At 41.9% G+C, this 12,500-nt stretch overlaps 1 protein-coding gene across 1 annotated transcript in view; it reads right to left on the reverse strand.

The window, feature by feature from the left end:
* The window catches only part of LOC116360830 (transcription factor 4-like), a gene marked incomplete at its 5' end in the record, with an annotated part of 20,906 nt that extends 20,449 nt beyond the window's left edge, over nt 1-457 (reverse strand). Inside the window, one exon of the mRNA XM_031815722.1 lies at nt 366-457. Coding sequence (XP_031671582.1) covers nt 366-457 — 92 coding nt within the window. The remainder of the gene's footprint in view (nt 1-365) is intronic.
* Nucleotides 458-12,500: the final 12,043 nt, after the last annotated feature.

Raw genomic sequence — 12,500 nt, forward strand, 5'->3', positions numbered from 1 at the left:
AGAGAGAGAGAGTGGGCGAGAGATAGGGAGAGAGAGCGAGAGAGAGAGAGAGAGAGAGAGAGAGGAGAGAGAGAGAGAGAGAGAGAGAGAGAGAGAGAGAGAGAGAGAGAGGGGGCGGGACTCCAGCCCTAAGAGCAGTACCAGAATCCCAGGTGAAATATCTTAGGAATTACGAAGTTAAAAAGCTGTGTTTACTCACTCTGAGCAGTTGCAGGGTATTTAAAAATGCTCAAATTAACTTAAATACTCAACCCCTAAAATAATACCTACATTCTTCATGCATATCCCAAAATATAGTGTGGTGTTTTTTTGCGGCCAATAACAGCGCAGTGTGGTATTTGCAGTAATGAATATATTTAATTTACCTGATGACACCCGTGTAAGTTGGAGTCTCTTCCATAGGAGTAGGATCCTCTCTCCGTTTTCCCTGAGGGAAGAGAAGAGATAAATGTTTTTCCTCAAAAACCTCTTAAATCCAACATATCATGACACAAACCTGAAAGATAAACGACTTTGCATTTAGAGTCATTGTACTAGGAATCTCTAGTCTTAAGTTCCTACCGCGTTGTTTATACGATCACACACACATCTGTTATGCTGTAGATTCTCACACACACACACAGGCAGCATTAAGATCTGGGTTCTGTATCACTGTCTCTTTTATAAAACGGTTACATCTTAAGACCTTAGTGCAAACTGTATATGTTTCCAAGATGCATGACTACCGTAGCGGAGGGAGAAAACAGACACGTCTGGAACAAAGAGCCTATATGAACTAAAGGTTAACAACAGACACGTCTGGAACAAAGAGTCTATATGAACTAAAGGTTAACAACAGACACGTCTGGAACAAAGAGCCTATATGAACTAAACGTCAACAACAGACACGTCTGGAACAAAGAGCCTATATGAACTAAAGGTTAACAACAGACACGTCTGGAACAAAGAGCCTATATGAACTAAAGGTTAACAACAGACACGTCTGGAACAAAGAGCCTATATGAACTAGAGGTTAACAACAGACACGTCTGGAACAAAGAGCCTATATGAACTAGAGGTTAACAACAGACACGTCTGGAACAAAGAGCCTATATGAACTAAAGGTTAACAACAGACACGTCTGGAACAAAGAGCCTATATGAACTAAAGGTTAACAACAGACACGTCTGGAACAAAGAGCCTCTATGAACTAAAGGTTAACAACAGACACGTCTGGAACAAAGAGCCTCTATGAACTAAAGGTTAACAACAGACACGTCTGGAACAAAGAGCCTATATAAACTAAAGGTTAACAACAGACACATCTGGAACAAAGAGCCTCTATGAACTAAAGGTTAACAACAGACACGTCTGGAACAAAGAGCCTATATAAACTAAAAGTTAACAACAGGACAAGATTAAAGACAAGAAAATATTGGAACCCAGAAGAAAATGTTGATTTGATTTGCTAACTTCATTTTTCACTAACAGTCTGACAAGACTAAAGAGTACTGTACACAACAGTATGTGATTTCACTAACAGTCTGACAAGACTAAAGAGTACTGTACACAACATTATGTGATTTCACTAACAGTCTGACAAGACTAAAGAGTACTGTACACAACAGTATGTGATTTCACTAACAGTCTGACAAGACTAAAGAGTACTGTACACAACAGTATGTGATTTCCACAGACATCTTCAGATAGCCTGGCTAAAGCACGGTGAGCACAGCTTTCAGTCTGGTTCAACCAGGCTAAGTTTAGGAGGCAAGTTGAATGGAAAACCAAGCAGCCGTACAACATAAGACTATAGTGAAATAATGTGGTTTGAGCTGCACTAAGAGGACTGACTCACTCCAGTACTCAACACAGCTCCTCAATATGGTTGGGTGGTATGCAGATTTTCATACCGTCATACCGTTACTGTACCATACCGGGGTATATGGTATTACTGAATGTGCACAGAAGGGGGCGCTATTTCTTTTTTTCTTTTTTGACAAAGAAAACAATTTAGGCAACAGGGATCTTGATCCAAGAGGGGATGGAATGTCTGCTGTAACCAAGAAGTTTGATCTTCACAACCAAATGCATAGCTGGAGCTCTGAGATGGAGCCCTGAGCTGGGGCCCTGAGATGGAGCCCTAAGATGGAGCCCTGAGCTGGAGCCCTAAGATGGAGCTCTGAGATGGAGCCCTGAGCTGGGGCCCTAAGATGGAGCCCTGAGCTGGAGCTCTGAGATGGAGCCCTGAGATGGAGCTCTGAGATGGAGCTCTGAGATGGAGCCCTGAGATGGAGCTCTGAGATGGAGCTCTGAGATGGAGCCCTGAGCTGGAGCCCTGAGCTGGAGCTCTGAGATGGAGCCCTGAGCTGGGGCCCTAAGATGGAGCCCTGAGCTGGAGCTCTGAGATGGAGCCCTGAGCTGGGGCCCTAAGATGGAGCCCTGAGCTGGAGCTCTGAGATGGAGCCCTGAGATGGAGCCCTGAGATGGAGCCCTGAGCTGGGGCCCTGAGCTGGAGCTCTGAGATGGAGCCCTGAGATGGAGCCCTGAGCTGGAGCTCTGAGATGGAGCCCTGAGCTGGAGCTCTGAGATGGAGCCCTGAGATGGAGCCCTGAGATGGAGCCCTGAGCTGGGGCCCTAAGATGGAGCCCTGAGCTGGAGCTCTGAGATGGAGCCCTGAGATGGAGCTCTGAGATGGAGCTCTGAGATGGAGCTCTGAGATGGAGCTCTGAGATGGAGCTCTGAGATGGAGCCCTGAGATAGAGCCCTGAGATGGAGCCCTGAGATGGAGCTCTGAGATGGAGCCCTGAGATAGAGCCCTGAGATGGAGCCCTGAGATGGAGCTCTGAGATGGAGCCCTGAGATGGAGCCCTGAGATGGATATCATTTATTTGACACATCTAAGATTTTCTTATAGTTACAGTGCCTTCAGAAAGAATTTAAAATGGATACAACTGAGATTCTGTGACGCTGATATATACACACAATATCCCATAATGTCAAAGTGGAATTTTGCTTGTACAACATTTTAGAAATTTATAAAAAATGAAAACTATTCAACCTCTTTGTTATGACAAGCCTAAATAAGTTCAGGAGTAAAATGTGCTTAAGAAGTCACATAATAAATTGCATGGACTCACTCTGTGTGCAATAACAGGGATTAACATGATTTCTGAGTGACTACCCCACCTCTGTAACCCCACACATACAATTATCTGTAAGGTCCCTCAGTGGAGAAGTGAATTTCAAACACAGATTCATCAACAAAGACCAGGGAGGTTTTCCAATGCCTCGTAAAGAAGGGCACCTATTGATAGATGGGTAAACATTTAAAAAGCAGACATTGAATATTGCTTTGAGCCTGGTGAACTTAGTAATTACACATTGGATGGTGTATCAATACACCCAGTCACTACAAAGATACAGGTATCCTTCCTAACTCAGTTGCCGGAGAGGAAGGAAACCGCTCAGGGATTTCACCATGAGACCAATGGTGACTTTAAAACAGTTACAGAGTTTAATGTCTGTGATTGGAGAAAACTGAGGATGGATCAACAACATGGTAGTTACTCCACAATACTAACCTAAATGACAGAGTGAAAAGAAGGAAGTCTGAACAGAATACAAATATTCCAAAACATGCATCCTGTTTGCAATAAGACACTAAAGTAAAACTGCAAAAAATGTGGCAAAGAAATTAACTTCATATCCCGAATACAAAGTGTTATATTTGGGGCAAATCCAACACAACACATCACTGAGTACCACTCTTCATATTTTCAAGCATGGTGGCTGCATCATGTTATGGGTATGCTTGTCATCGGCAAGGACTATTGAGGGTTTTTTTTGGATCAAAAGAAACGTACAGGCAACATCCTAGGAGAAAACCTGGTTCAGTCTGTTTTCCAACAGACACTGGGAGACGAATTCACCTTTCAGCAGGACAATAACCTAAAACACAAGGCCAAATATACACTGTAGTTGATTACCAAGACAACGTTGAATGTTCCTGAGTGGCCTAGTTACAGTTTTGACTTAAATTGGCTTGAAAATCTATGGCAAGACCTGAAAATGGCTGACTAGCAATGATCAACAATCAACTTAACAGAGTGTGAAAAACTTCACAAAGAATAATGGGCCAATATTGTACAATCCAGGTGTGCAAAGCTCTTAGAGACTCAGAAACTCAGCTGTGATCGTTGCCAAATGTGCTTCTATTCAGGGGTGAGAATACTTACATAAATTAAAAATGTCTGAATTAAATTGTCAATCAATTATCTAAAATGTATAACAACATGTTTCCACTTTGTCATCACGTGGTATTGTGTGTAGATAGATGGGTGAGGAAACACATACTGTTTATTTAAATCCATGTTGAATTCAGGCTGTGACACAACAAAATGTGGAATAAGTCAAGGGGTATGAATACTTTCTGAAGGCCCTGTATACTTAACTTATAGTTATAAGCGGGGGCGTAGCATGCAGTGAGGCGAGGGTGAATACCACCCCCCCCCAAATAAAAAATACAAAAAAGACGGTATTGAAAATCATTCCTTCTGTATTTCAAAATATCCCGGTATAACCTGTATATTGCCAAAGCCTGCTCCTCAACAACAGACACTGCAGTATTCAACACAGCTCCTCAACAACAGACACTGCAGTATTCAACACAGGTCCTCAACAACAGACACTGCAGTATTCAACACAGCACAACAGACACTGCAGTATTCAACACAGCTCCTCAACAACAGACACTGCAGTATTCAACACAGGTCCTCAACAACAGACACTGCAGTATTCAACACAGCACAACAGACACTGCAGTATTCAACAGAGCTCCTCAACAACAGACACTGCAGTATTCAACACAGCACAACAGACACTGCAGTACTCAACACAGCACAACAGACACTGCAGTATTCAACACAGCACAACAGACACTGCAGTACTCAACACAGCACAACAGACACTGCAGTACTCAACACAGCACAACAGACACTGCAGTACTCAACACAGCTTCTCAACAACAGACACTGCAGTATTCAACACAGCACAACAGACACTGCAGTACTCAACACAGGTCCTCAACAACAGACACTGCAGTACTCAACACAGCTCCTCAACAACAGACACTGCAGTACTCAACACAGCTTCTCAACAACAGACACTGCAGTACTCAACACAGCTTCTCAACAACAGACACTGCAGTACTCAACACAGCACAACAGACACTGCAGTATTCAACACAGGTCCTCAAAAACAGACACTGCAGTACTCAACACAGGTCCTCAACAACAGACACTGCAGTACTCAACACAGCTTCTCAACAACAGACACTGCAGTACTCAACACAGCACAACAGACACTGCAGTATTCAACACAGGTCCTCAAAAACAGACACTGCAGTACTCAACACAGGTCCTCAACAATAGACACCAATAGTAATTATATGCCTATACCAGACCATGGTCGGCTGGGTTACAGCTTCCTAACGTCCTCAGCTTTGCAGGGCCAAGCTCGGACAGCAGCCAGCTGTAGACTATAATCTTGGCACACACACAAAGACGCCCACACCAGTCACACAGTCACACACACACACACACACACACACACACACACACACACACACACACACACACACACACACACACACACACACACACACACTCACACTCACACACACACACACACACACACACTCACACACACACACACACACACACACACACTCACACTCACACACTCACACTCACACACATTGGAATGGCGCACACTCAACCATACACAATGCCGTACATGTGCACACATGCCTCACACACACCGTAGAAACACAATACACGCCACACACTCAGACGGCGTACACACACCGTATGCAGTACACACACATAACAGTACACAGTACACACACATTAACAGTACACAGTACACACACATTAACAGTACACAGTACACACACATTAACAGTACACAGTACACACACATTAACAGTACACAGTACACAGTACACACACATAAGTACACAAGTACACACACATTAACAGTACACAGTACACACACATTAACAGTACACAGTACACACACATTAACAGTACACAGTACACACACATTAACAGTACACAGTACACACACATTAACAGTACACAGTACACACACATTAACAGTACACAGTACACACAAACATAAGCTAGCATAAATCCACCATTGAGATTGTAAACACCGCAGGCAAATGAAATTACTTTGACTGTTTTGTTATTAATACATTATCATAGTATTGTTGCTAACGCCCATTTAAATACATTATCATAGTATTGTTGCTAACGCCCATTTAAATACATTATCATAGTATTGTTGCCAACACCCATTTAAATACATTACCCTGGTATTGTTGCTAACACCCATTTAAATACATTATCATAGTATTGTTGCTAACACCCATTTAAATACATTATCATAGTATTGTTGCTAACACCCATTTAAATACATTATCATAGTATTGTTACTAACACCCATTTAAATACATTATCATAGTATTGTTGCTAACACCCATTTAAATACATTATCATAGTATTGTTGCCAACACCCATTTAAATACATTATCCTAGTACTGTTGCTAACACCCATTTAAATACATTATCATAGTATTGTTGCTAACACCCAGTTAAATACATTATCATATCATTGTTACTAACACCCATTTAAATACATTATCATATCATTGTTACTAACACCCATTTAAATACATGATCCTAGTATTGTTGCTAACACCCATTTAAATACATTATCATAGTGTTGTTACTAACACCCATTTAAATACATTACCCTGGTATTGTTGCTAACACCCATTTAAATACATTACCATAGTATTGTTACTAACACCCATTTGAATACATTATCATATCATTGTTACTAACACCAATTTAAATACATTATCATAGTATTGTTGCTAACGCCCATTTAAATACATTATCATAGTATTGTTGCTAACACCCATTTAAATACATTATCATATCATTGTTACTAACACCCATTTAAATACATTATTATATCATTGTTACTAACACCGATTTAAATACATTATCATAGTATTGTTGCTAACACCCATTTAAATGCATTATCATATTATTGTTACTAACACCCATTTAAATACATTTAAATACATTATCATAGTATTGTTACTAACCTCCCATCTGATACATTATCATAGTATTGTTGCTAACACCCATTTAAATACATTATCATATTATTGTTACTAACACCCATTAAAATACATTTAAATACATTATCATAGTATTGTTACTAACCTCCTGTCCGATACATTATCATAGTATTGTTACCAACACCCATTAAAATCCATTATCATAGCATTGTTACCAACACCCATTTAAATACATTATCATAGCATTGTTACCAACATCCATTTAAATACACACACACACACACACACACACACACACACACACACACACACACACACACACACACACACACACACACACACACACACACACACATATATTACACACACACACACATATTACACACACACACACACACACACACACACACACACACACACACACACACACACACACACACACACACACACACACACACACACACACACACACACACACACACACACACATATTACACACACACACACACACACACACATACATTACACACACAGCAAAAATCGCTGGTATTTTAATTTAGTTGCGAGAGTACCTAAGGATTTAAGGATTGGAATTACAAGAGAAGAGAACAGGACAGAACAGGATCAGGTCAGGGAAGGGAACAAGGCCCTGAGTCACATACATCCAGCAGGATGACACACACACACACACACACTCACACACACACACACACACACACACACACACACACACACACACACACACACACACACCCAAACACACACACACACACACACACACACACACACACACACACACACACACACACACACACACACACACACACACACACACACACACACAACACACACACACACACACACACACACACACACACACACACACACACACACACACACACACACACACACACACACACACACACACACACACATACACACACACACACACACACACACACACACACCACACACACACTAAAATTATGCTTGGTGACAGAGTTGAATCTAGTTGATACATGTTTAAATCTATTCTACAATATATCGACTGTATTTAGAGAATGTCCTTTTCACCATCTCCACCAGGAATGAAAATCGCTGCTTTTCAATGAAAGAAACAAAAGTCTAACAGCGTTATTACTGTGTGAACAATGTTCTTTTCTTCACAGGTTTTAGTTTTCCGTCTGAGATCTTGTAGAGAAATTCTGCCCCGGTGTTATAGCCTGCTAGGCTGCCACCTCTCCTCAGAACACCTGATAATCAACTGAACAGGTACTCAGGAAGTAAAAATGAACTACATTGCTGTGACCATGCGTATAGACACACACAAGAACACATACTGGACCCACTTTAAAGGCCATTGTAATCTACCGTAGTTTATAAACTAGGTGGTTAAAAGCCCTGAATGCTGATTGGTTGAAAGCCGTGGTTTATCATGGGTATGAAAAAACATTTAATTTGTAGTCCTCTAATTACAGTTTATAAATAGCAATAAGGGGGTTTGTGGTATATAGCCAATATACCACGGCTAAGGGCTATGTCCAGGCACTCAGCGTTGTGTCGTGCCCAAGAACAGCTCTTAGCCCGTGGTATATTGGCCATATACCACACCCCCTCCGTGCCTTATTGCTTAAAAATGTATGACTCTGACAACACATTGTTATGGTACATTTATTAACCTATATATAACATTAGACTCTGGAGTTAGGGATTAGGAGTTAGGGATTAGGGGTTAGGAGTTCGGGTTAGTGGTTAGGGGTTAGGGATTAGGAGTTGGAGATTAGTGGTTAGGAGTTAGGGTTAGTGGTTAGGAGTTAGGGATTAGGAGTTAGGGGTTAGGGGTTAGGAGTTAGGGGTTAAGGTTAGGGGTTTGGAGTTAGGGGTTAGGAGTTAGGGGTTTAGGTTAGGGGTTTGGAGTTAGGGGTTAAGGTTAGGGGTTAGGAGTTAGGGGTTAAGGTTATGGATTAGGAGTTAGGGGTTAAGGTTAGGGGTTAGGAGTTAGGGGTTAGGAGTTAGGGGTTAGGAGTTAGGGGTTAAGGTTAGGGATTAGGGATTAGGGATTAGGGGTTAAGGTTAGGGATTAGGGATTAGGGGTTAAGGTTAGGGGTTAGGAGTTAGGGGTTAAGGTTAGGGGTTAGGAGTTAGGGATTAGGGATTAGGGGTTAAGGTTAGGGATTAGGGATTAGGGGTTAAGGTTAGGGATTAGGGATTAGGGGTTAAGGTTAGGGATTAGGGGTTAAGGTTAGGGGTTAGGAGTTAGGGGTTAAGGTTAGGGGTTAGGAGTTAGGGGTTAAGGTTAGGGGTTAGGAGTTAGGGGTTAAGGTTAGGGATTAGGGATTAGGGGTTAAGGTTAGGGATTAGGGGTTAAGGGGTTAGGAGTTAGGGGTTAGGGATTAGGGGTTAAGGTTAGGGGTTAGGGATTAGGGGTTAAGGTTAGAGGTTAGGGATTAGGGATTAGGGGTTAGGAGTTAGGGGTTAAGGTTAGGGGTTAGGAGTTAGGGGTTAAGGTTAGGGATTAGGGGTTAAGGTTAGGGATTAGGGATTAGGGGTTAAGGTTAGGGGTTAGGAGTTAGGGGTTAAGGTTAGGGATTAGGGATTAGGGATTAGGGGTTAGGGGTTAGGAGTTAGGGGTTAAGGTTAGGGATTAGGGATTAGGGGTTAAGGGTTAGGGGTTAAGGTTAGGGGTTAAGGTTAGGGGTTAGGGATTAGGGGTTAAGGTTAGGGGTTAGGGATTAGGGGTTAAGGTTAGGGATTAGAGGTTAGAGGTTAAGGTTAGGGATTAGGGGTTAGGGATTAGGGGTTAAGGTTAGGGATTAGAGGTTAGAGGTTAGGGATTAGGGGTTAGGGATTAGGGGTTAGGGGTTAGGGATTAGGGGTTAAGGTTAGGGATTAGAGGTTAGAGGTTAGAGGTTAGGGGTTAGGGATTAGGGGTTAAGTTTAGGGATTAGAGGTTAGAGGTTAGGGATTAGGGATTAGGGATTAGGGATTAGGGGTTAGGGATTAGAGGTTAGGGATTAGGGGTTAGGGATTAGGGGTTAGGGATTAGGGATTAGGGGTTAGGGATTAGAGGTTAGAGGTTAGGGATTAGGGGTTAGGGATTAGGGGTTAGAGGTTAGGGATTAGAGGTTAGAGGTTAGGGGTTAGGGATTAGGGATTAGAGGTTAGGGGTTAGGGATTAGAGGTTAGGGATTAGGGGTTAGGGATTAGGGGTTAGGGATTAGGGGTTAGGGATTAGGGGTTAGGGATTAGAGGTTAGAGGTTAGGGGTTAGGGATTAGAGGTTAGGGATTAGGGGTTAGGGATTAGGGGTTAGGGATTAGAGGTTAGAGGTTAGGGGTTAGGGATTAGAGGTTAGGGATTAGGGGTTAGGGATTAGGGGTTAGGGATTAGAGGTTAGAGGTTAGGGGTTAGGATTAGAGTTTAGGGATTAGGGGTTAGGGATTAGGGGTTAGGGGTTAGGGATTAGGGGTTAGGGATTAGAGGTTAGGGATTAGGGGTTAGGGATTAGGGGTTAGGGATTAGGGGTTAAGGTTAGGGATTAGGGGTTAGGGATTATGGATTAGGGGTTAGGGATTAGGGGTTAGGGATTAGGGGTTAGGGATTAGTGATTAGGGGTTAGGGATTAGGGATTAGGGATTAGGGGTTAGGGGTTAGGGATTAGGGATTAGGGGTTAGGGGTTAGGGATTAGGGGTTAGGGATTAGGGATTAGGGGTTAGGGATTAGGGGTTAGGGATTAGGGATTAGGGGTTAGGGGTTAGGGATTAGGGGTTAGGGATTAGGCGTTAGGGATTAGGGATTAGGGGTTAGGGATTAGGGGTTAGGGATTAGGGATTAGGGGTTAGGGATTAGGGGTTAGGGATTAGGGATTAGGGATTAGGGGTTAGGGGTTAGGGATTAGGGATTAGGGGTTAGGGATTAGGGATTAGGTTACTGCAAGAACAAAACTCATGTCTTCTTTTTGTCCCTTTCTTTATAGTTTTATTTTTCTTTACAGCAACAATTATATAAATATATTTTTAAAACCTAAACTCATGATCTAGCTGAAAATCCTAATTACCCTGTTTTTCATAACAAACTTCCATAAATAATTGTCAGTGTAGGATTGATTAGTTTTGGCAAAACAATATTTTTTCATCTAAGAAACACTTTGGATGTAAAAAAATAAATGTATGCAACACATTAACGTAATCAGTACCCATAATGCTCTGTTCAGGCTGTTTCAATAAATAGACTATACAGATCTAACAGTTTAAATGACCCCAATCTCAACTAGTACCAGTCCTTCAAACTGATAGTCGTCTATCGTCAACACTCAGCAAACACGACACACACGCCGCGACTAAATATTCCTCGGTGAGAGCGAAAAGGTTTTCTCTCTCTGCCTCTATATTACCGTAAGCTGTGCCAAGACGTCGCTGTCAGATGTGGCAGAACTAACACGTGCCAGTCTGCCAGTCCAGGGGCACAGACACAGTACTGTAGATAGTAACCCCGGAGACAGACCCAGATGCCGCTGCTACGGCCTTTAGGGCCAGACTATACCACCGGCGCAGAACAGAGAGGGCCAGACTATACCCCTGGGGCAGAACGGAGAGGGACAGACTACCCCTGGGGCAGAACAGAGAGGGACAGACTACCCCTGGGGCAGAACGGAGAGGGACAGACTATACCCCTGGGGCAGAATGGAGAGGGACAGACTACCCCTGGGGCAGAACAGAGAGGGAGAGACTATACCCCTGGGGCAGAACAGAGAGGGCCAGGGGTATAGTCTGGGAGTGAAAGACACTTTACAATTTACAAACTTTACAAAGACAATTTACAAACTTTACAAAGACAATTTACCTCACTTCAGTTCAGGTGCAACATGATTTGTTTAGGGTAATGTCTGTTTACTATATACTAGAAGGATAATGTATATTTACTATATACTAGAAGGATAATGTATGTTTACTATATACTGGAACGATAATGTATGTTCACTACATACTAGAATGATAATGGCAGTTTACTATATACTAGAAGGATCATGTCTGTGTACTCTATACTAGAAGGATAATGTATGTTTACTATATAGTAGAAGGATAATGTATGTTCACTATATACTAGAATGATCATGTCTGTTTACTATATACTAGAAGGATCATGTCTGTGTACTCTATACTAGAAGGATAATGTATGTTTACTATATAGTAGAAGGATAATGTATGTTCACTATATACTAGAATGATCATGTCTGTTTACTATATACTAGAAGGATCATGTCTGTGTACTCTATACTAGAAGGATCATGTATGTTTACTATATACTAGAAGGATCATGTCTGTTTACTACATACTAGAAGGATAATGTATGTTTACTATATACT

The sequence above is a fragment of the Oncorhynchus kisutch genome, unplaced genomic scaffold (genome assembly GCF_002021735.2).
Source record: "Oncorhynchus kisutch isolate 150728-3 unplaced genomic scaffold, Okis_V2 scaffold508, whole genome shotgun sequence".
NCBI lineage: Eukaryota > Metazoa > Chordata > Actinopteri > Salmoniformes > Salmonidae > Oncorhynchus > Oncorhynchus kisutch.